The sequence below is a fragment of the Cydia splendana genome, chromosome 5 (assembly GCF_910591565.1).
Source record: "Cydia splendana chromosome 5, ilCydSple1.2, whole genome shotgun sequence".
In the NCBI taxonomy this organism is placed as follows: domain Eukaryota; kingdom Metazoa; phylum Arthropoda; class Insecta; order Lepidoptera; family Tortricidae; genus Cydia; species Cydia splendana.
This window is the reverse complement of record NC_085964.1, coordinates 4,874,039-4,899,897: the sequence shown is the minus strand read 5'-3', so window position 1 is coordinate 4,899,897 and position 25,859 is coordinate 4,874,039. Positions and strand designations below refer to the sequence as shown.

The window sequence follows — 25,859 nt, the reverse complement described above, 5'->3', positions numbered from 1 at the left end:
ATATATAGAGCATGAATTTTATACCAGTAAAGGGTGCCTACAAGGTGGCGTTTTATCCCCACTATTATGAACCCTAGCATTGGACCAACTTCTTGCAATCATGTCAGGCCAAGACTTTGATACACAAGGATATGCCGACGACCTTGTAGTCATCGTCAAAGGCCCTTACCTCAACACAATATCCAACCTAATGCAAGGAGCTCTAAACACAATATTCAAATGGTGTAGAGAAAATGACTTGTCCATTAATCCGAGCAAGACTGTAATAGCCATTTAACCATTTACAAGGAAACGGAAGCTCGATAAACTCACAAAACCAAGACCTAATGGATAAATAATACCGTTCTCGGCAGAGGTCAAGTATCTAGGGGTCACCTTCGACCAAAAGTTAACTTGGAACCCTCACCTGAGAAGCATTATACAAAAAGCGAAAATGGCCATGTGGTCATGCTGTCGAATGGCAGGGGTAAGATGGGGCTTAAGACCCAAATTGCTATGTGGTTATACACAGCGGTAGTGAGGCCAATTGTCACCTACGCCTCCGCAGTCTGGTGTAACAAAACCAGCCAAAAGACAGCAATAGACACTCTAAACTGCCTGCAACGAAGGGCTTGTTTAACAGTAACAGGCGCATACTCCTCGACACCGAGAGCGGCCCTAGATGCACTGCTGGACATCATACCACTCCACTTGCAGGTGCAAAAGGAGGCCAAGCAGTGCGTCTACAGAATATGCACGCTAAACAGGCCAAAATGGCGCTCTCAGGCATTAACCAATCTAAAGGCCTGGGTTTTTGCGAATAGAGCCCTTAGCATGCCCACTGATGACACGCACACCGAATGTCATCTCACCAAACTGTACACAGTAGAAATACCTCCTAGAGACAAATGGATCAACAACCAAATGTACGTCGAAGAGGGAAGCAACATCTGGTATACAGATGCTTCCAAGAAAGGCAATGATGTATGATGTGGGATCTATGGTGAGAGATCTAAGCTCAGAGCTAGCGTCAGCATGGGCACACTGGCCTCAATCTTCCAGGCAGAAGTCTTCGCCATCAACAAATGTGCGGAGATCAACCTGGATAGAAACCTAAGACACCAGCTTATCTACATCAACTCAGACAGCCAGGCTGCTCCGCTGGCACTAGAATCCCTTGAGTCAAACTCAAAACTAGTCCAGAACTGTAAAACAAACCTGAATGCACTGGCTTACTCCAACAAAGTTACACTTAGATGGGTACCAGGGCACTCCGACATTAACGGAAACGAAGAAGCGGACGAACTTGCTAGAAAGGGCGCAGACACACCCTTGGTCGGCCCAGAACCCTTCTGTGGAAGCACAAAACGAGATGCATATTCTCTGCTCAGCAACTTAGAAAAAACGAGAGCAATCGATTGGTGGAAGTTCGTTAAAGGACAAGTACACTCGAAAGCTCTGATCAAAGGGTTCAACAGCAAAACTGCTAAGGAGCTTTTAAGACTCAAAAGGCACAAAACCTGCGCGGTGACCAGAATACTGACTGGACACTGCAAGTTGAACAAACATATGTTTCAAATTGGCAAGAAACAAGATGCGACATGCAGGTTCTGTCAGGAGTCAGAGGAGACTGCAATGCACATTCTCTGTTCTTGTGGACTACTAATGTCAAAAAGAAGTACCTACCTACCGTGACAATCAGCACCCTAGGGCGACACGTAGTGCAACCCTATGAGGTACAAAACATTACGGCCCAAAGAATCTGGAACTTTCTGGATGCAACGGGCATTAGTAATGAACTTAAAGGGCCGTCACAATAGATCAATGCTGGTCAATGCGACACTCAAAGGCCCACAACACCACAATAATAATAATAATGTCCCGCGGGGGCAGCTTGTGGCGAGCTGATGGTGAGTGACTACACCGCGGACCCCTATTCCAGATGACCCTGTCATCTGGCCCTCGCCTCTGTGCTTGCCTTGATAGGCCGGCCAGAATGGAGTCGCAAGAGCGGGACCTATGCTCCAGGTTGGAAGTGTAAAATGTCATAACGCCGGCGGCCTGCTGAACGGATTACCGGGATCTGGCTACCGCAGACTCACCTCTCCACAACCTCACAGCCACTCCAAAGTGTTGCCACTCCATTGAACAATGAGCCGATGAGCCAATGAGTTGGCGAGTCACCACCTGTCATTTACAATTTTGAGACTGATTGTCACGGCAGGTGTCCGCTAGTCTCTCCCATAGCCCATTAGCCAGTCCATCCAACTTTCAAATCTATAGCCCATGACCTTAGTTCCCATCGCAGCACAAAAGTGCTGCACTGCAATAGTCTTTGCACCTGGCGGGGACCATCTCCGGATGTATCACATTGTGCGTTCGGGGATAGTATCCACCACATGTATCCCTTGCTTTTAGATTAACGTGCCTTAAAGGGCCTCTGCGCTGTTGGCTTCGTCCCCAGGTACGCCTCCCAAAGGTCCGGGACCCCATGGTCCCGAGATATGGAAAAGACATACAAATAATAATGTTAATTTTATCACATTTATAATACAGTGAAACCTGGTTAATTGGCACCTGGATAAATGGAAAACCTCAATAATTGCAACCAAAAGTCCGGTCCCGGTCCCTTGACCAAAAGGCCTCTATAATTGAAATTTTGGAACCTCTATAATTGCAATTTAGATTTTAGGGCTTTTCGTAATTTTGCCTCTGTAATTGACCACGTCGCAACTAAGACCTCTATAATTGACACTGTGCTAAAAAAACCGTTATTTTTGCTCTTCTTTTTACCTCTATTATTGAAACGAGTCTTACTTATTACCTCTGTAATTGAAATAATGTAGTTGTAGACAGCAGAAACAATATTTTAATAGCAATGATCATTTTATTTATATCTCCATCCAGAATTCAATTTATTTATTGGGTACCTATCACAGCCTGTAGTAGGTGAAATAGTTTTAATTAAATCAAAAACAAAGTATGCTTTTTACATTCCAATAAAACTTTCTTCTACAATTCAAGGGAATTTTTTAAACCCAAATGATTAATAAGAAAATAAAGTAGTAATTAATGTAGTGTAAAAGTGCAAGTATAGACAGAAGCTATATATAGACCAGAAACCCAGAACGTAAGCGTGTAAATCTACTTTCAATGGTTAATTGCACCGCCATAAAAGAAATTTGTCAGAACGCAACCTCTATTAATGAAAACCTCTATAATTGACACAACGATTTTGTGAACCTCGTTAATTGACACGACCCTTAAATGAAAAACCTGGTTAATTGACAAAAAATGGCCGGTCCCTTGAAATTGCAATTATCCAGGTTCCACTGTACTTAACTCTGTTGGCGAAAGTTTTCCCAACATCTTTATTTATATATTTAATTTATATTTGTATATATATCTCGTCCAGAAGTAATTTATTAATGTAATCTACAACCAGAAGAATAACAACTTATCAGAAATCATCTAAACATACTTAAAAATCCTAAACGCTGCATACCGCTCTTACAATGCAGGTACGCCGCGCGACACAAAACATTTTTTTTAACAGAGTTATGAAAAAATATGTTTGACAAGTTTACTATTCTGTATAGTAGGATAACTGGGCTATTCACAGGTATTTTTTTTCTAGAGCAAATCCTCATAGTTTAAATTTTTTAGAGGATTTACGAAAAAAAAATCTTAAGATTTTTTTTGAATTTTAAATTTCTCGAATTTTTTGTATCGGTGAGTGAAAATTTAGTCACAGAAATGAATTCTTCATCCTCGAATTACACGAAAAAGACACCAAACTTGATATAGTTGCGAGATGTATGCAGATATAAAGCTTAGAGTGAGGCGCGCCGGAGGCACTTTTACCCCCCCTCCCCTGCCCACCTGCTGGGGGAACCTCTTGGCAACCGGGCTTAATCAGCTCAGATCACCCCCAGGAACACCTGTTCCAAGCGGTTTGCTTTGTCTCCAAAATGCAAGGTGGTGGACCTTAGATCTCCGGCTAAATAGAATTAGACTTATATCGACCGGGATATGAACCGTGATTACCAATTGTATTGTCATGAGTTACCCGTGAACAAGATGCATGTTACTGCGTCGAAATATCGGGAGCTCGAAAACAATACAAAAGGTAATCACGGATCATATCCCGGTCGATATAAGTCTACTGAAACTAACCGTGATTCATCCAAAACTACAATCAATAGAATTAACGAGATTTACAAGGCTGTATATGTATGTATGTATGTATTTACTTTATTTTACATAGAAATATAAACACGAGAAACACAGTTACAGAGTCAATTAAATACAACAAAGGCGAACTTATCCCTGAATGGGATCTCTTCCAGTTAACCTTTGAGGAAATGAGTAGGACAGAAGTAACGATGAATGACAAACAAAAGCAAAAGTGTACAATCCCTAAAATAAATAAAATGCACGTTTTGAATACACATTACTCCAAATATACATAAGTAAATAGAAATATAACAATACAAGAATACATATATATATATATAGGTATAAATAAAAATAAATAAATACTCAACATATAATATAAATAGATATATAGATATTAATTCCTAAAGCTGTATACTTATACTTAAAATAAATACTCATAACCAAAATAAAGGAGTGAAGTACATTATTTTAATACTTATTTATAACCTAGATGAGCATTCATTGGTTTATGCGTCGGTATAAGCAGTAACGACAGTATAAAATGGCAGTAAAACTGTTTTTATTATCTTGCTTCAGAATGCGCAGTTTTACCATCAGTATCAGCATTAAGTCATTTTGCCGCACTATTTATGCCGCACTGCTATTTAATTATATTATTTTAAATGTGAAATATAATGTATGGACGTTTGCATAGTATTTCGAATTAATAAACACGTAAAACTTAGGATACTTTTCATCACGAAAAGGAGTTAAGGGGTTTACAGACTTTTGGCGTTAATCATAAACGCGCTACAACCTTAATTTAGGTCTTTAGGTATTAATCGTTTATCTTATATTTGTGGCTTTCCATCAGCGGATGATCCTTATGCTTCATCTGCAATAATGACGGTTCTATCAGAATTTCTGATAGAAACGTAGGTACTTATGCACTTGAAGCATAAGGACCCTTCTTTGATGGAAAGCCACATTTTGTCATTTTGACTTACGTATTTGAAAGAAAGAGATAAATTAACTTATTAAGGCTTGTACACTTTAATGAATAACGAGGTTTAAAGTTATACCGGTAAGAGGTAGGGCCTGAATACATTTATAACATGGTCATGTTTAAGTTAAAGATGTATTAACCTTTTGGACGCCAATGACCGATATATCCGCACCGCAGGTTCAACGCCAAAGACTGATTAATCGGTCACAAACCACAGAGCAACATAGACCTACGTGCATATGCATAAAGTTCAATTTCAGTTTTGACACTTCGGTGACGTGGCGTCTGCGATAGCTTTTGTGTTTGACATGGCGTCGAAAAGGTTAAAAGGTGTTATATTTATAGTATTCATTCTGCTACTACCTGTCCGCGACTTCGTTCGCGTATAAATCGTTTTTGTATAATTGTATTTCTGCATAGTCTACTATTCGTTCCTTCGATATAATATTGCCCTACTGATTTATTTACACTGTGATTTCCAGTGATAAGAGCGTTCTACTGCGTTAGCAATTCAACTTTTAATTAATTAGAGCGAAGTAACCGCTGTAAGGGTTTAATTAATCCCCACAAAGAGCCGTCAATATTAATCAACGTTTGGTATTAAACCTCTGAAAATGATATTGAAGACGTACCTCTTTTGCGTAGTGAGTACAGAGGATGCTTTAGAATTAAATATTTTTCTCTTTTCCTTGATATTTGTTTGAGTTAAGATTATTTGATCTTGTGATTTTTTTATATAATCTTTTCCTATTTTTTATTTGTACAAAACAAATGAGGTAAAATTGAATATTAGCGGATTACTCCTACAAAATTTACATAAGGTGCAGGTGGCAATTTCGACTGCGGGTAAATTTCAACTAATCGCAATATCTTCCATGTTTTACATTATTAACTAGAGTGCCATATATGTCCAACCGGCGTAATGGATGGCTTTATCCATCTTTATCCACGTGATAAATTAACTGTCACTTTTTAACACCTTGGGATAGAAAGTGACGGACTCAGTTTTATCACGCTATCACGTAGACAAGAACGACCATCATATCCGTACAGATAGCGAAAAAGATGTGTTGTGTGTTGTGCGGGACTCTAGTTAATAATGTAAAACATGGAAGATATTTGGATTAGTTGAAAAGTACCCGCAGTCAAAATTGCCCCCAAGGATTTAAAATTTTAGTTATTTAATGGTTTTTTCACCTCAGCAGCTCGAACAAGGGTACTTTGCTTCTTAAAAACAGTGAGCAAAATGCGATTTTTCTCACTGAGTCATTTTGTCTCACTCAGTGAGCAAAATGCGATTTTGCTCAATGAGTGAGACAAAATGACATTCAAGTGACCTTTATAGTCAAATGTCATTTCAACATGCGGGGTCTAATACAAGTTCGATATACTTGGGTTCTATTATCTCTGTCCCTCTAGGTATGTTCTCACTGCTTAGGGTGAAAAATGTTGTGTACAACACGAGATCAAAGTTATTTACATCTCGTGCGCTTTTGAATCCCTTACTACGCTCAAGATTCTAAATTAGATTCACTCGCTACGCTCGTGAATCTATTATAGAATCTTTTGCTTGCACGGGACTCAAAATAAGCACTCGAAGAAATATCAAACTTTGATCTCTTGTTGTACAAATAACTATTCTACCTACTGCAAGTTCTGACAGAACAAGAAAAATAAACAGACAACAAGGACACTCTTTTGGAGCGCAGGGGAAATGACACATTATCACCCCCTCGGCCTTAAAGTATTTGCAATTTTAAGCTTTTTATGTTAGTTGCAGATAACATCGATCACCTGGCACTTTGTAATCGCGATGCCAAGCAGCAGTGACAGTTGTGAGTTTTAGGACAAACAGGCGTATTCTAATTCTAATTAAAGGATTATGAATTATATCTGGATTAGATATGGATCGGATCTGTCAGAGTCAAAAGTTGAAGAAATGTCACTTTTGACACTGACAGATCCGATTCATATCTAATCCAGATAGAATTCATAATCCTTTAATTTAAATTAGAATAGGTACACCTGTTAGTTCCCTATGTTGTGTCTGTTTTTTGCCGCACGCTGCGTAGCGCTAGCCTCACGTTTTACAGTCAGGAGTAGAAGTTGCTTAACGGGCGAGGTGTTCAAAATCACCTTGACACGCTCTTATTCTCTTAACAATAAAGTCGTGTCAAGGACACCTGGCCTGCTTAGCAACTTCTGCTGCTGTCTGTATAATAACATTAATAATCACTGCAACAGGTATTTATTTCTTTAAAAAAAGAACGAAACGTACGGCGTCAACCTCAGAACAAGTCCTTACACAATAAGTTTTGAAATAGATTTCGATTAAGATATCAGGAAGACACATGCAACAAAAGTTCACGAGATTATTTCCTTTTTTTTCACTTTCAATTGACGTTTTATATCAGCGATTTCCACTTGTTAGGCCCACAGGAACGTGAATGTGAAACCCTGAGTTTTCATGGGCTACGGGGCTTGTTTCCCACCGGCATAGTATAAAAGAACATAAGCAGAGCTTGTTGAATTTCAGCTTCCTCAGAATCAGAATCGAAAGAAATGGATTTGAAGAAAATGCTTCAAGGCATTAACTTATCGGATGAGTCTAAGGAAACTCAACAAGGTATAATATATTTCATTGCCATTGTGTCGCACAATTTAAAGTACCCATATCTTTTTAATGAATACAGTTTTCTACTATCGTATTGTGGCGTGTATCTGCTATCTAGTCTTAGAAATAGTAACCTATGTATATCTCCAGGGCTTAAACTTTCTTCATGTCAATTCCGTCCCTGTCTAGTTATTCACTCTGATTTTGCTAAGATGATGTTAACAGTAAAATACATATAGTAACGAAGTTCGAGTACACAAATTATAAACTGAAATAGATGTCATATATATATATTAAAGAAAAAGTGACGAAGCCCTCCAGTGGTGAAAGCCGGATTCGAACTGGCGTCATTAGCTATCCGAGCTAACGCCACGAACCCCTACGCCACCTCGCCACGGCGGAACCGGTCCCAATTTCTCAACTATATGCCATCTTAGTAAGACTAGGCGTAGTAGTAGGTACATGCTTGCACCTCCTAAACGAATCCCTTACGGAATCACAATATGGTGAGAGAAATTGGTGCTGCCATCTACGAGTATACGCAACCTTGGGAAGAAATCAAATTAACCCACCTTATAAAACAAAGTCCCCTGCCGCGTCTGTTATGTATGTCAGCGATAAACTCAAAAACTACTGAACGAATTTTCATGCGGTTTTCACCTATTGATAGAGTGATTTTTGAGGAAGGTTTTTGTATAATTTGTTAACCCGTGCGAAGCCGGGGCGGGTCGCTAGTATTTGATAAAAATGTGTACACATTTAACTTTTTTTTTTAATGAAAAAAATATTTATACTTGAAATCACAAAGTTAAATCTAAAGAACAATATTGTTTACAGCTATAGCACATTACAACATTGTGCAGATGGGTAAGAAAGATTACTTGTGAACATAAACACATAGGTAATTATTACGCTGTATTAAAATAAACATTACTTCCGCAGCAAAGGACACAGCAATTAAAGATGCTAAAACACTATTCCGTAAGTTAATTAAATACCTGCTTTGTGTTACAGGCCACACCCGGTATACTTACCTAAACATATTTGATAATCAATTTGTATTTAGATTTATGAAGACAAACTCAGGTTTTAGGGATTGTCTTGGTAAAATTTTTAAACTCTACCTACCTATGTTACTTAATCAGGCCTATTCGGATTTCGAGATAATCACAAGATCTTGAGACGATTTAGAGATCAACTAGATCTACATTAGACATTGACTAGATGTGACTTGGATATCTAAGTCATAACTTGTCGAAATCGTTCAAGAGGACCTCCAGAATTGCAGAAATGTCAAATTTGACATATCTATCTTACAAATATCTTTAAATTATCCGTATCGTAACTTGTTGAAGTCTAGTAGAAATCTAATTCATTTTCCGGATCGAGCCGAATATCAGATTTTTTTTTAAATCTCTATGTAACTTAGTAAGACATAATAATATGTATGTTTAATTCTAGAGAAAGTTCGAAAAGTGTATAATGTGTGTAATACAAGTGTACTAATTTTATGATACTGACTACATATGTATTAACAGTAGGTATAAGTGTCTTGGCTGTAGCTGTAAACTTATACTTAGTGTTTGCCTGAATAAAGAATAAAGATTAAGAATAATATATAATATTTTTTGAAGTACTACGTTGAAGACGTTACTGAATTCCCCACCTGATGTTTTATACTCGTAGTAAGATTAAGAATACGAAATATACAAAAGCATTATGTTTAAATATAAAAAGAAAAACTTTATTTTCATTTGCATCTATCTTTAAGAGCAATTACCTATTTGTTTTACTAGTGGTCTTTTTTTTCAGATGATATGATTAAAAAAGATGGTTAGTATTATACCTACTTAAGCATTTCATACGTTATATGAGTACCTACAACTGTGCGCTAGATTTTATCTTTTTTTGGCCAATTGTTTGATATACCACCATACATGACATATGTAATAAATACCATCATATATGTATATTCATATTGAAGAATGTATCGTGACGTAATTTTTACTCAACAGTTTTTTTATTTACATGTTTTAACATGCAATTGCTTGTAATAATTTAACCCTTAAATGCATGATTTTTTCTTTTTGCCCGAAATTAATATATATATCACATAAATGTTTGACGATTCTAGGAAAAATAGTAAAAAAAAATTACTTCGTTTTTCACTGCGAAATCAGTGTTAGAAGTTGAATTGGCTAAATCATATTTATGTAAATATGTATGTAATTTTCAGTAATAGATATATGAAATTTATTACTACCATTAGAAAGGTACACTATTTGTGATATACCTATGATAAAGTTTTTAAATATAAAATAATTACAAACCCCGAAAACACCGTTCAAAATCACATACAAACAATTATCAACTTCTGAATTTTTCCAAGCTTTCCGACTTTTCGTCTTAAAACGAATGTAATTTTTATAAATTTAACCCTTAAATCATCACCCTACTACTTGAGGTTTGGTTTAAAGGTGCGTTCAAGAACGTAAGCCTTTTTTTTTATCTGTGCACTGTCTAATGCTTTGTAGACATTTGTGACGTCCCACGGTCAAAGGTACCTTATGGCGGGTATGGAGTTATGCATACCCCAGTAATCTACAATAAATAAGCTATCGATAACACAAAAGATCAACCTTCTAGGTTGCGTAGTTACAGAGATATGATTTTTTGAAAATAATGTTGTGAAATGAGCAACTTTACGATAGAGAAGTTTTAAGTTTAGCCGCCTAAAAAACTATGTTCCTGAAGTAAGTTACATAGTTGACTACAAATAATAATACCTTATATATCTGAGATTAAAAAAATATTGCGACTTGTTCTGTAATGCAAATAGAAACTTTTGATATCGACTGATTTATGTGTATAATTAACCAATCTCTTGAAAATAAAGTTTTATTTCATTTTCACGATTGATTGCAATGAGCTCTCAAGATTTAAATTTTATCTATTAGAAAACGACACTGACAGACAGTTTAAGTAAAAAACAATACCGATTTAGAGGTGAAAATGTATTTCCTGACTTTTTCATATAAAATCACAAAATTGAATATTTTTACTTTTAATGTCACACACAATCAATTTTTCTGAGCACATATGAAAGAAATTCTGTCATTCAAATGAAATAAATCCTAAAACCCCAACTAAATACTATATTTAACCCCTTATGCCACTTTAAACTTACATAACAATAACAGTATTTGCTCCATACATTTACGAAAAGGTACCTTATGGAAATAAATCTAATAATACATCACTACAAAATATCAATCATATTACAGTTTATCTTTTATGAATAGAAAATATTAATTTACATTAAACTACCCCAAATTGAATTAGTTCCTCGTCATAATAATCTTAAAAAAGACCAATAATTTGTATGTAATGAAAAGGTACCTTGTGATTAAGTTACATGATGAGGCATGATGATGATGATGGAACAGTTAGGATAAACTAATAATATTTTGGTAATGGTATAAATCGTCTATTTCTTATCAATAATATATTTCGGTTTCTATTGAAGATAAGCGGCATTGAGGTCAATGACCTCAGATATTCCATAAGGTAATGCGTCGGGTATTGGCATTTTTCAGCAAACCAATGGCTGATTTATTGCATGCGACCAAACCAAATGAAGATTATTCTAGTTAAGAAAGACTTGACGAGAGTAACTTTGGTATAATAGCAGGCTACTTGGATTTGTGATGTCGGTCTATGTACGGTTATAATATTTGCGAGGCGCCCCAACCAGAACTGAAATTATCAAATTAGTTTTGCAGAATGCTAATACAGTTCTCTACCAAACTTCTTTTCCCGTATTGACTAGTCTTTTTGGGAATTTTCAATCTTTTTTCCATAAGGTACCTTTTCTACTAAACTCTGAGACGACATTACTAGGCTTATAACTAACTTATAACAAAAATAAAAACAGGTAAACAAACGTTACGCATTAAGGTTTCAGATCACACAATAAAAAAAAATTTAGCATTTTTTCACCTCTTTACAAAACATTTCATATCTCCGAAACTAGAAACCCTCATAAGGTACCTTTTCCCGTGGAACGTCACATTTGGCAACACTATGCATTTAAGGGTTAATTATATAATAAGTAGATGGTATAATTTCCATGACCGTGTTAAGGATGACACCCTAAACCGGGCCGTGCCCGACCCGACACCGAGGCGTCCAACATGTCATTTTCTATTACGGCTGATCGGTGATCACGTGGTGCTTTCCATCGAAAACGAAGCGCCGGTAGCTCCGGCCCGGCCCGGCCCAGTCTAGCGTGAGTCAGCCTTTACATATCAATGCAACTATAAATGAGTCTTGTTTTGTAAATTCTCTTTTTTTGTTTCAGAGGAAGATCAGTTGCAAGGGTTAAACAATCTTATAACTCACTTGAAAAAATTCGGTATGCAGGGAGTACAACGAAAATCGTCACGGCGAGACGATGCCCAGCTTTACATAATTTTGTAAATAAGACACTAGGTACTGTATTTATCTCGTTTCCTTGGTACACTGTTACTTAAAATTCTTATGTTTTAAGTAGTATTATATTGCATTATTATAAAATAATTTGTGTTACGTTGTTTGTCAATCTTAAATTTTCAATAAATGACATTTTCTGTAATGATATAAGAAAGGTCATTTAAAAGGCGCCTTCATCATCAACATTGCAGATTTCATTACCTTACTGAAAACGCCCAGTTTTCATTACCTTTTTGTAGTAGGTATCTGGGTTATAAATTTTAAAATTAGTGGTTTCTCTAACAGTTGATTTAAGGTTTTGGAAGAAAGCCAAAAAGTTAACTTCACTACCCGCAGCTAAGCTTACAAAAACACTACGATGCTTACTGTAGATACTGCATCATTGCTGTATTTACAAATTTATGCTTAAAGGGTCCCACTGATTACCAGTCCGCCGGACGATATCAGCCTGTCAGTTAAAAGCAAAATTTGACAGCTCCGAACAACTGACAGAATCAGAATACGCTTCCTGAAGAGGCAGAGAGAGAGAGAAGGAACATTCTAGTAAGGTTAATATTGTAGGTAAAATTATAAGCCCGAACTCCTCTACCTACAGAAATCAAATAGATATTTTTTTAAACATTATGTTTAAAGTAGCACAAAGCTAAATTGAAACATAAATAGAAAGTGACAATATACTGGATTTGCTTTTAAAATTTTCATCGGAGCTGCTTCGAGATCCAATAACGCTATGAACCCTGTACGTGACAGTATTACATTTTAATGTCAGATTCACGTACTGGAAAGTGCTTTGGGTAGGATTGTTAGTGTAAACATGTCTTGGAAATAAAGTAAATGTAGTTAAATTGGATGTAAGATTATCGTAATACTTTACTTTTGAAAATGTTAAAAGTTTAATGACTTTATTCACGATATTTGGAGTTACATATTTGAACATTAAGGTCGTTATACTCAAGCAAAGTTCTATGTTTGCGTTGATATCTGTACTAAGGTATGCAGTACACTATGGCAAGCAGTCGCAGGTTATGGCAGAGATAAAATGTTAGTAATTATAATAACTTTAAAAAATATATAGGTACTGTTGTTTGTATTAAGAGTAGTTAAAATCAACCCATAATTTGTGGCGGTTTGCGACGCCGCTAGATAAACTTACAAAGATACTCGTATCGGTGACCGATAATTACTGTTAGAGTTGGAAACATCTGTGAGCAGAGCCTCTACCATCAGTTTTAACATTGACATAACGCTCACGGCTACGTAATTTACTTTCTGTACATCTCGCTTGCACTATTGCTCGCATATGCGAGTACGAGCGAGATGCATAGAAAGTAAGTTACGTAAACGTGAGCGTTATGTCAATGTCAAAACTGGTGGTAGCCGTACAGGATAGATGGCGATAAGAATATTGTGACGTGAACAATTTAAATTCAAGATAGCTTTAGATGGACCAACCAATTTGGATTATAAATACATTATCATATTTAGCTTGTTTAATAAGTATACATCAAGGAAACTTTAATTCCTATATCGGTCCAGTAGTGATTAGGAACTTCATAAACAACTTGGAAACCTTCCGCGGGAATCTCGGGCTGTTTATTTGTGAATTACGATTTAGATTGACTTACTAATTGGCTACGACAATTTTTTTATAATACACTAGTTAAAGTATTCAGTAGTACCTAAATCTCATTTGTTGATAATTGGTACAGCTAAAATAATATGGAAATCTTCATACCATCGTAATGTGCAACTCCATTACATTACGATCAAATTACGAAGAAGTTTTGCCTTTACCGTAACAAGGTACCATAATTCCGAGTATTCTAGATATATTCAGTTCTGCTCGGAAAATACTTATTTAAAGGTCCGCCTTCGTCAGCAGTCCATTTCAAGCAGACTGAACACGTTATAACTCAAATTGTAATTTCCTATTGGAATTCAACATTTTAACGATATAAATTGTTCGATGTATGGGACATTTTGACGACCGGTCTGGCCTAGTGGGTAGTGACCCTGCCTACGAAGCCGATGGTCCCGGGTTCGAATCCCGGTAAGGGCATTTATTTGTATGATTATACAGACATTTATTCCTGAGTCATGGTTGTTTTCTATGTATTTAAGTATTTATATATTATATATATCGTTGTCTGAGTACCCACAACACAAGCCTTCTTGAGCTTACCGTGGGGCTTAGTCGATTTGTGTAAAAATGTCCTATAATATTTATTTATTTATTTATTTTATGGGAAAGTCAGACAAAATGGAGAAGTGAAATAGATGTTACGAAACACTTCTATTTCAAGCTTGGGTTTGTATTATGTAACAACTTAAAGCATAATCCTCGTGCACCCTGAAAGCTAATTTACTATTCTGTTGGTAAGTTTGGAGTACGTTTTCGTTGTTGAATTTTCGGGGCACAAACTAGAGTTGCTTACATAAATTAGACTCTCATTATTAGAATGAAATGTCGAAAATAATCCTTTCGTTGTAATTATTATTTTTTAATTTAGGACTTCTGATGGACCAATACTAAAAATCTCTTTTTCAATACCTGGAAAACTGGTTACGGAACACACGTCAATTTAATATGACAGGTAAGGATACCAGATGGTAGGTAATTAATCTGCCATATATGCCACGCACGGTGAGAAAACTAGTTTAAAGTTGGAAAGCACTTGTACCTAGTTGAATGTAAATCCTATTGTTAAACTTTGAAATCAATATATATTTTTGTTGGTTTACTCTAGAAAATACTTGGCTTTTTTTCAGCCTGTTTGAAGTTGAACCCTAGAAAAGACAGAATTCTTGTTCCATTATTTTATTCGAAAACTTCCAAACTACATTTCATCTGGGGAGAATTCAAACAATCAGTTGCTAACAAGTAACTATTGCGGGCAAGCCTGGACAGCTTAACATCGCCGTAGATTATATTTATCGATAAAGTTTATGTAGTTTTAGCAAAAGGGGATCGAACTGGCAGGTCAAATTAGTTCCTTTAGAAAAAAAGATCAGCAGGCCTATTATGGATGGCTTTATCCACGTGACAAAATATCCGTCACTTTTTAAAAGAACGCGATTGAAAGTGTCGGATACAGTTTTATCACGCCTATCACGTAGACAAGAATGACCATCATATCCGTACTGCCTAGTATATTTAAAGTATGTAAGTGTGAGTGACCCGCTCTTTTATATTTAGGTAGTCCACCTTTATGACTGAAACTCGGTGAAAAAGTAAAAATAAATCTAAATTTAATATGTAAATAAAAATACGTTATACAAACATAGAAAGGCATGAAATAAATTTATTAAAACACTTTGGTCACTGACTCACTCAGAAATTTTCACAGGTTATGTTTTAATACAAATTAGTGCCTGTTTGACGTCTGATGTCTTATGCGATACGGATCTGTAGTTGTGACTACTAACTCAACATGTTCGAAAAGTGAGCGTCATAACAAAATTCCATATTCCAGGAACCTACCGTTTTAAGCGTCCACTTTAATTTTATTTCCCTTGCTTAGCGAGCGCATGTAACTTGGGTGTACAGGCAAACTAGTGTAACCGTGACCTGCTTTTGAAAATGATATCCCTGGCTGTATAATGGCTGCCTGCATATCGTCTCGAGGTTTAGCCCTCTTCAGACGTCGCGATATTATTTTTTGTCCTGCAAATTGCTGTGAAAAAAAAATCTAGGTAGGCTTAAAACCTTTTTTCTTGGTTATACCGATACCGAATATTAATAGATAGTGAAAATACTTAGCTATACCGAAATCAGGTAACCATAGTCCTATAATACAAGCCCAGTTTTTAACGTTGATTATCAACAAGCCTTTTTGATTTGTACTCGTTACATTTATTTTTCACATCACCTATTCGGAAAGGGGCTTTTTCTTCCCCGCTAGGAGGGATCAAAGTGGCACTTTTCTTCCCTGCTAGGAGGGATCAAAGTTTTTTTCATTTTTACATACAATTTTTTTAGCTTTCATTATGTTTTGATACATGATAATTTCCTCATTTATTTATTTTTTTATTTTCCTCATAGTTGATGTGAAAAGCAGTATGTGTCACACGGTATCAAAATTATTTCGTCTTGGGCGTTAACACTTGAATCCCTCGTTACGCTCAGGATTCAATGTACGGCCTTGACGGAAATATATCATTTTGATCCCTTGTAACACAAACTACTATTGTTGTTTAGATATAACAATGCTTTTTCTATATTAGATACCTACTCGTTATAATTTGAAAAATATTTATACATATTTTACTGGAACTTGAACTTGGACCATACTAGAAAGTTGTGGACTAAAGTTACCTGTAACGATACAAAAAAAATAAAAAGTGTGTTGGATTAAAATATTGCATAGCTGCCCAAAAAAATTACGACCGTAAAGGGTTAATAGGGTTAGAAAAATTACGGAGGCTAGATATTTACATTGAGAAAGTTTGTGGCGGATAACCTAATACCTTTTTGACGGATATCTTGTAATTTTTTGACGGTACCTGTCTTGTTTTGTGAAATATACTGTTTAAGTGTTCTCACTAGTAAACGAATATAGGTAGCAGATTCCTCCGCTATCTAACCCACTCCCGCTATCTATCCGCTATCGCTATCCGTCGAGGATCTACCGGAAGATACTGGGACCCACTCGCGGAGAGGATGGCTCGTGGAGGATGCGCAGGAACCAGGAAATCGAAGATCTGGTGGCCGAGCCCAACATAGTAAGAGAAACGAAAGCCTCAAGACTCCGATGGCTCGGGCACGTGGTCCATATGGGTGAAGATCGAGCGGTTTGGAGAGCGTACTCGGGCCGTCCGGATGGTCGACGACCGGTTGGGCGTCCACTGAAAAAAAAACCTGGTACTGGTAACCAGAATCTTGTTAGCTGTACTATATTGTCTTGTTGTATATGTGACGACAGGACACTTTGTAAACATAACCAGACCATTCTTGTTAAATTAAATTTGTTAATTCTATGAAGTGTATAGTAGTGGGTATAAGACTTTTAGTAAACCCAACTAGCCGGTCTGTTAATGGTTACTAAATAATACAGTAACATATACGTTCCTGTCCTGTTGTTATAACAAGGTATTCAGTATATGTAACTGAACGATTTGTGCGGTGTACTGGTTTTATATTGTTCACGTTACCAGAACGCACTGTGCTAATGGGGCTTCTAAGCGAGCCATATGTTCACTGCAATATGTGGCCGGCAACTATTGGTGTCCTCTTACTCACATGTTAGAGAGGGACACTAATAGTTGCCGGCCACATATTGCAGTGAACATATGGCCCGTTTAGAAGTCCCTTCAGCACAGTGGGTTCTGGTTACGTGAACAATATATAACCAGTACACTGCTCTTCTAGTAAATACAGACAAGTTTTTAAGCACACTTATTTTTTTTTATTTTATTGATCAAATAAGTAACACAGCATTACAGTAAAACCAAGGCACTGTGACACTACAAAAGAAAAAAACATTTTGTCTCCACAAAGAAAACAATAGACACAAAAATGACATACAAATTAAACATCGGATTTGGGCGACGACGTAACAGCGTGGCTCCGTAGCGTCGTCTGACTCGGCGTAGGATTCGGCAGGTTGCCCCGGAACCGCCGAAACACCACACCCTTCGGCCAGAAGTCCGCGCTTGCGATGGTGTCCTGCAGAGGCCGCGGCACGCGCACTACAAATGAACTGAAGTGCACATAGTGACGCGACTGTAGCTGGTGCACCCTCAGCGTGTAGCCAGTCTTCCGGCGGACGTACTCCACCACCTCGTCGGCCCCGGCGGAGTAATGCAGGCGAGACACGTAGAGCGCCTTACTCGGTGTCGCAACTCGTAGGCCAGAATTAGGCTTGTGTCGGTCATGAACTAAAAACTGTTAAGAATGAAATCCCGTCAAGGACCGAAAGGAACTAAATCTTTTTGCACGCTCTTAATCGGTCTTTAGGTCCTTTAGTTCAGTGGGATTGACGAGCGCTTGACATGAGTGAAACAGAGAATATACTGAACGAAATGGTTCACAATGACGTTGGAACGAGTGCGAACGAGATAAAAGAGTGACAAACAGTCCTAAACCTGAAAAGTATGAAAAATAATCAAATATTTTTTCTATACATATTATTTTATTTTATTGTGTCTAGCTTTTTGATGTTTAACCGTCATATAGTATCGTACAATTTGACTCGTAATTCAGTTGCCAAAAATTTAGAACAAAAACTAAGGTAAAATCGATTCATACATTCCCAGCTCTCAAAAACCGAACTGAACTAAAGGAACTAAAAGACCGAACTAGTTCGTTTGACCGATTGACCGAGAGCGGAGCGCTCTCTGTAGTGACCGAGCAGGCACAAGCCTAGCCAGAATTAACCGGCTCCGCAGTGCCACACAGAGTTTTACGAGGCGCGCTGCGCGCCTTGCGTTTCCTTTCCACCAGTGTGAATCCCTCCTTATCCACATCGGTGCGGGAGGACTTTTCCTTAATCGGAGCCCGCACATTTCACTGTGTCAGCAACACGCAAACAACACGCACTTATACTATACACTTGTACTAGTTTACAATAAAATTATGGACAGGATCTACGTAAATAAAACATCGACCGGCCGGAACGTAAGACGCTGGCGTAATGGCTGCCGTTCTGTGACTTGCGCAATTCCTTTCTCCGCCCCCCGCCACCCGCGCATACACCGTGGTGTTGGCACAACTGTTTGATTCGTTCAGACTACAATGCATTATAGTAACCACAACATAATAACTTGTAACGTGTACACTCGTATCTTTATTTTTACATATCAATAGTTAGTGTTACGATGCATATATTAAACGAGACAAACGTTTAATATTTACAACACTTGCATCTTTACATATACAACGAAATTGTAAGCAGTACTAAATTGCATTTAACTAGAATTAAACAGTGATGTTTAAAAAACAAGTTTTACACGATACAACATTTTTTGTTATTACTACCGGATTTTAGTAGGTATAACTATATTTTTAATTACTATACGTTCTGGTAGTATTGTAGAAAATTATTTTTTTCGGTGTCCTAGGTATCGCTGGAGCGATGAGGTCGTGAAAGATCTGAACGAGCTCGGTGACGTCGATTGGACAGAAACGGCGCTAGACAGAGAAGCATGGCGTTCCTTAGTGTCAGAGGCCAAGATCCACTTCGGGTCGCTGCGCCACGGCAGTAGTAGTAGCAGTTGATTCCTCCGCTAAGTGAGCGATCGCAATACCGCCCCTTGAATGTTTTATTCACACCGCGGTGCTAGTTTGCGGTAATGAAGCGAATCGTGCCGTTTCTAGAACCAAGAACGGTTTCAGAATGCAAGGACGTAAATGAAAATTTAACAATGGCAGTGGAAAATCTTTTGTTCGATAGTTATGAAACGGTAGCGTGTAGGAAGAATGAGTTAAATTTTGTGACAAGGCTTTCTAACTTGATATGTTCTTATGATGAAAATATAACAAGATTTTATTAATACCAAATAAAGCTAAGAACCTGGCCGAGGACCGCGAAAACTGGCGCATGCTCCACCGACAAGAGCCATGCTCTTAAATTATGATGATGATGAAAGCTACAATTAATACTTTAAAAATATTAGGCTCCTCTGGCATGGTGAAGACTTAAGTGTCGTTAAATTAATAAATAAATTATTATTAGTAGTCATTAAACTACATAAATATCAAATATAAAAGTATTCGCTTGAAAAAGAACTTCAGACGCTCATTGCATATCCATTTCTTGAAATAATGTAAAGTGACAGTGCGGGCTTTCATGAAAGCTACCCGAAACCACTCCAAATCCCAGACAGCGCACCCTTCGCGCAGTTCATGCATAATACAGCCTTTGTCTTTCTTGAAAATGTCTGCTATGCTCCTGCAAGTTTTGAAAACTCTACCTAATTTAATACGTAGCTAGAAACTCTACCCAGTTCAGTTAAAATAAAGTTTACATTGTTATTTCAGTTTGTTTTTGTGACTTTGAATAGCATTTTGATGTAGACATTGGGATTATACTGTTGAAAATTAGGTAATAATTAGTCAAAAGTTCTGCCGGTTTATTCGGCATGGTTTTATTCACCCCTGACGAGATGTTCCCGAGAAATAGTGAGTAAAAACCGGCCAAGTGCGAGTTGGACTCGCGCACGAAGGGTTCCGTACCATTACGCTAAAAACCGCAAAAAAATCACGTTTGTTGTATGGGAGCCCCACTTAAATTTAAATTTTATTCTGTTTTTAGTGTTTGTTGTTATAGCGGCAACAGAAATACATCCTCTGTAAAAAAATTAACTGTCCTGCTATCACGGTTCTTGAGATACATCCTGATGACAGACAGACGGACGGACAGACGGACAGTGGAGTCTTAGTAATAGGGTCCCGTTTTTACTCTTTGGGTACGAAACCCTAAAAAGGAGTCTATATCGTTTTGTTCATTTTTATTATAGGTATAGTAGGTAGATAACTGGTTTATATTGTTTGTAAAGTTTGTAAATATTTAATATGCGAACATTTCAGTTTTATTTACAAACACAGTTACTTAATTACCAATACTAATTAGCCAACAGAAAAGCCGGTATACGCGCAGTTATACGCGCTCCAAAATTTTAACACTAATTTTTGATGATTGTACAAATTGCTCTTAGTCGTCGGACTATAACTATGTTGCACAAGTGTCAAATACTAAGACATGACATTGAGCAGCAAAATTGCTGAGCGGGTAAGGTGTTACGGTTCTAAGAGAATAAAAGTGTAAGTACATAGATTATTTGCAACAGTTTACCCGATTGACTATTACTGCTTTTAACTGTAAGAGTCCATCAACGTGCACACTAGCGCCACTGCTTAATCGTGTCTTAACGAAAGATATTTAAGAAAGGGGCCGCTACGTACTGTATTTTGTATTTAAGTACCTTTCGAATAAATCAGACTAGTTTTTATGTTGTTGGATTCGTCGATCTATGAACTCAAAACAAAAACGGCCGTTTTAACTTTGGACGCATAGATTGATCACGATTATTTAGCAGTGGCGCTAGTGTGCACGTTGATGGGCTCTTAATAATTAGTTCAATACAGTCATGTCACTGGAATCACAGAACAAAACGAATCTCAAATATTGTCGAACCGTGTCAAGATATAAAATAAATTCCTACTTATATGAATGTAATTCGACATTGATAATTTTTTGTATTCTATTAAGTCTACTCACTATCACAGCGTATATAAAACTAGCAAAAAGCAGAGCTTTGTAAGGGCTCGCGGATTTTTTCTACCTAAACGAACCGGACCGCGACTTTGATCCAATCCGAGGCTTTTTCCATGTTCGATCGAGTGGGTACGTAATAAGTCCGACGCAGCTATAAGTGAGAGCAAGAAAAAAATATACCTAATAATTGAACCCCGGTCGCTGTCCGGTACCGGTCTGTCTGTTACCGCTTTTACTTTGTCCATTATAAAGTGTCCAGACGAGTCGCCCAGTACTTTTTGTAAGGAAGCCAACTGGCTTTCCTACATACTGTTGGGTCAGCGAGCCAATGTCCTTGAATTTATTTATGCGTCCACAATACCACACAATTGAGTGTAAAACTATCCCGTCTGGACACCTACTGGCGGTAATCATGCTGCTCCGCAAATAAACTTACGTATAATTTGCTCTCTTAATTGCTCATCAAGACGAGTGAGATGACCATAACAGCGTGTGCCTATGTAGCAACAAACGTGAGTTCCACTAAATACTGCCAGGGTTCAGCATCAGCTATCTTGTGTACTGTTCTACCAAGTGATCATCATGACGAGTCGGATGTCCAACCCGGTGTGTGTCTATGTTGCACCAAACGTGAGTTCCGCTAGGTACAGCCAGGATTCAGGATCTATCGTACTGCTTTCCTAAGTGCTCATCAAAACGTGTCGAATTACTAAAACAGCGTGTGCCTATGTTGCACCAAACCTGAGTTCTACTAAGTACAGCCAGGCTTTAGCATCAGCTCATCAGCTCTATCTTGGGTACTGCTCTCCCAAATGTCCATCAAGACGTGTGGAATGACTAAAACAGCATGTGCCTATGTTGCACCAATTAAACCTGAGTTCCACTAGGTACAGCCAGGGTTCAGAATCCGCTCTATCTTGGGTACTGATCTCCCAAGTGCTCATCAAGACGTGTTAAATGACTAAAACAGCGTGTGCCTATGGTGCACCAAATCTGAGTTCCAATAAGTACTGCCAGGGTTCAGCATCAGCTCTATCTTGGGTACTGCTCTCCCAAGTGCTCATTCTGACGAGTCGGATGTCCAAAACAGCGTGTATCTATGTTGCACCAAACCTGAGTTCTACTAGGTACAGCCAGGGTTCAGCATCAGCTCTATCTTGGTTACTACTCTCCTAAGTGCTCATCAAGACGAGTCGGATGACCAAAACAACCTGTGCATATGTTGTATTAAGCCCGAGCTCCACTAGGTACTGTTCTACCAAGTGATCATCATGACGAGTCGGATGTCTAACCCAGTGTGTGTCTATGTTGCACCAAACCTGAGTTCCGCTAGGTACAGCCAGGGTTCAGCATCGGCTCTATCGTACTGCTTTCCCAAGTGTTCATCAAGACGTGTCGAATGTCTAACCCAGTGTGTGTCTATGTTGCACCAAACCTGAGTTCCGCTAGGTACAGCCAGGGTTCAGCATCGGCTCTATCGTACTGCTTTCCCAAGTGTTCATCAAGACGTGTCGAATGTCTAACCCAGTGTGTGTCTATGTTGCACCAAACCTGAGTTCCGCTAGGTACAGCCAGGGTTCAGCATCGGCTCTATCGTACTGCTTTCCCAAGTGTTCATCAAGACGTGTCGAATGTCTAACCCAGTGTGTGTCTATGTTGCACCAAACCTGAGTTCCGCTAGGTACAGCCAGGGTTCAGCATCGGCTCTATCGTACTGCTTTCCCAAGTGTTCATCAAGACGTGTCGAATGTCTAACCCAGTGTGTGTCTATGTTGCACCAAACCTGAGTTCCGCTAGGTACAGCCAGGGTTCAGCATCGGCTCTATCGTACTGCTTTCCCAAGTGTTCATCAAGACGTGTCGAATGTCTAACCCAGTGTGTGTCTATGTTGCACCAAACCTGAGTTCCGCTAGGTACAGCCAGGGTTCAGCATCGGCTCTATCGTACTGCTTTCCCAAGTGTTCATCAAGACGTGTCGAATGTCTAACCCAGTGTGTGTCTATGTTGCACCAAACCTGAGTTCCGCTAGGTACAGCCAGGGTTCAGCATCGGCTCTATCGTACTGCTTTCCCAAGTGTTCATCAAGACGTGTCGAATGTCTAACCCAGTGTGTGTCTATGTTGCACCAAACCTGAGTTCCGCTAGGTACAGCCAGGGTTCAGCATCGGCTCTATCGTACTGCTTTCCCAAGTGTTCATCAAGACGTGTCGAATGTCTAACCCAGTGTGTGTCTATGTTGCACCAAACCTGAGTTCCGCTAGGTACAGCCAGGGTTCAGCATCGGCTCTATCGTACTGCTTTCCCAAGTGTTCATCAAGACGTGTCGAATGTCTAACCCAGTGTGTGTCTATGTTGCACCAAACCTGAGTTCCGCTAGGTACAGCCAGGGTTCAGCATCGGCTCTATCGTACTGCTTTCCCAAGTGTTCATCAAGACGTGTCGAATGTCTAACCCAGTGTGTGTCTATGTTGCACCAAACCTGAGTTCCGCTAGGTACAGCCAGGGTTCAGCATCGGCTCTATCGTACTGCTTTCCCAAGTGTTCATCAAGACGTGTCGAATGTCTAACCCAGTGTGTGTCTATGTTGCACCAAACCTGAGTTCCGCTAGGTACAGCCAGGGTTCAGCATCGGCTCTATCGTACTGCTTTCCCAAGTGTTCATCAAGACGTGTCGAATGTCTAACACAGTGTGTGTCTATGTTGCACCAAACCTGAGTTCCGCTAGGTACAGCCAGGGTTCAGCATCGGCTCTATCGTACTGCTTTCCCAAGTGTTCATCAAGACGTGTCGAATGTCTAACCCAGTGTGTGTCTATGTTGCACCAAACCTGAGTTCCGCTAGGTACAGCCAGGGTTCAGCATCGGCTCTATCGTACTGCTTTCCCAAGTGTTCATCAAGACGTGTCGAATGTCTAACCCAGTGTGTGTCTATGTTGCACCAAACCTGAGTTCCGCTAGGTACAGCCAGGGTTCAGCATCGGCTCTATCGTACTGCTTTCCCAAGTGTTCATCAAGACGTGTCGAATGTCTAACCCAGTGTGTGTCTATGTTGCACCAAACCTGAGTTCCGCTAGGTACAGCCAGGGTTCAGCATCGGCTCTATCGTACTGCTTTCCCAAGTGTTCATCAAGACGTGTCGAATTACTAAAACAGCATGTGCCTATGTTGCACCAAACCTGAGTTCCACTAGGTACTGCCAGGGTTCTGGGTCATTTTGTTGAACTGCACGCCGACGTTGCAATTGGCGTGCAGTCGGCGTGCAGTTTCCTTACAAGTTGCAGTCGGGTTGTAGTTTGTATTAACAAACTTCAGTGATTTAGGGCCGATATGGACGGACTAATATGCTTATCTTTATTTATAATTTTGGCAGTTCCAAGCAATAGTAACACTAAAACTGTTTCTCGAACTGAAAATACCCGATTTAAGTTTGCTAACATAACATGACTGATCAGGCCGCGTAGCCAAGATGCCAATCGCTTACGCTCCGTAGCGATCGAAACGCAACTGTCACTGTCACACTAATATGGAAGAGTAATAGAGACACATAATGCTTTTCGTTGTCGAAGCGATAGCGATTGTAAACTTGGCTAGGCCGGCTGTTCATCGGCGTCACAGAACAGAACATACGAGTAAATTGACCTCCGCAGTGAATATACAGCAAGATTGAATGTTCCAGTATTCAGAAACTTAATTGCTAAATTGGGAATCAAACCGAGCGAAGCGAGATGGGTCAGAATCCAAAATTTTAAAGGCAGGGACACACTTATCCCACGTACGCAACGTTAAGCAATGCAATATGACAAATTTGTATGCTTAGAAACATACTTGTCAAATGCGTTGCGTTGCGTATGACAAGTATGTTTCTAAGCGTATACATTTCAGGGTTCAGATGTCATAATGCATTGCATACGTTGCGTACGTGGGATAAGTGTGTCCCGAGCTTAACCCTTGTTTGTATTCATCGTTGTTAGCACATAGTACATTAGCACGAATTTTAATTCATATTTTTTCTAACAGATGGCGCTAGTAGTAATACAAAGTGTTATTCCTTTATTTGATTTTTTTAGGTTTATAAAATAATATTTTTATGTTTAACACATCTAGACATGAATTTAAATTACTATGTTAAATTTCAAGCTTATCAGTGCGATAGTTTTTCCGTAAAGTGTACCACAAGAATGCATAGTTTGTCGAATAGTGATAACAACTATGTAACTTACGAAAAAGGAAAATATTAGATAGGTACAAAATCATCTGCACACTAGGATGGCTATATAAGTCATGTACCTACAGTGTAAAAGCCTTCCAAAAGATAATTAAGAACAACAAACGATGAGTTACTGCGCGTGTTCGCTCCATGCATTATTTATTTGCTAGCAAAGCTGCAAAGGTTTATA

At 38.5% G+C, this 25,859-nt stretch overlaps 2 protein-coding genes and 1 long non-coding RNA gene across 4 annotated transcripts in view; 2 read left to right on the top strand and 1 right to left on the bottom strand.

Moving 5' to 3' along the window:
* LOC134790492 (dual specificity calcium/calmodulin-dependent 3',5'-cyclic nucleotide phosphodiesterase 1) overlaps nucleotides 1-25,859 on the bottom strand; it is a 299,273-nt gene that overhangs the window by 152,732 nt on the left and 120,682 nt on the right. The window lies entirely within an intron of this gene.
* On the top strand, nucleotides 5,648-12,385 carry LOC134791071 (uncharacterized). The gene is made up of 7 exons (XM_063762101.1): nucleotides 5,648-5,787; nucleotides 6,918-6,978; nucleotides 7,680-7,769; nucleotides 8,595-8,624; nucleotides 8,700-8,738; nucleotides 9,570-9,590; nucleotides 12,118-12,385. Exons 1-7 carry the CDS (start codon nucleotides 5,758-5,760, stop codon nucleotides 12,234-12,236), a joined length of 390 nt encoding a protein of 129 aa, XP_063618171.1. The 5' UTR covers nucleotides 5,648-5,757; the 3' UTR covers nucleotides 12,237-12,385.
* The window catches only part of LOC134790512 (uncharacterized), a 248,835-nt gene continuing 237,176 nt past the window's right edge, over nucleotides 14,201-25,859 (top strand). Inside the window, exon 1 of the long non-coding RNA XR_010144194.1 lies at nucleotides 14,201-14,286. This is a non-coding gene — a long non-coding RNA (uncharacterized LOC134790512). The remainder of the gene's footprint in view (nucleotides 14,287-25,859) is intronic.

Bases quoted from the DNA above. Each gene is read 5' to 3' on its own strand.
- LOC134791071 (XM_063762101.1), top strand. From the start codon at position 5,758: ATGATATTGAAGACGTACCTCTTTTGCGTA. The intron at 6,979-7,679 runs GTGAGTTTTAGG...GTTGAATTTCAG, and splicing joins GCCAAGCAGCAGTGACAGTT to CTTCCTCAGAATCAGAATCG. The intron at 9,591-12,117 runs GTTAGTATTATA...TTTTTGTTTCAG, and splicing joins TGATATGATTAAAAAAGATG to AGGAAGATCAGTTGCAAGGG.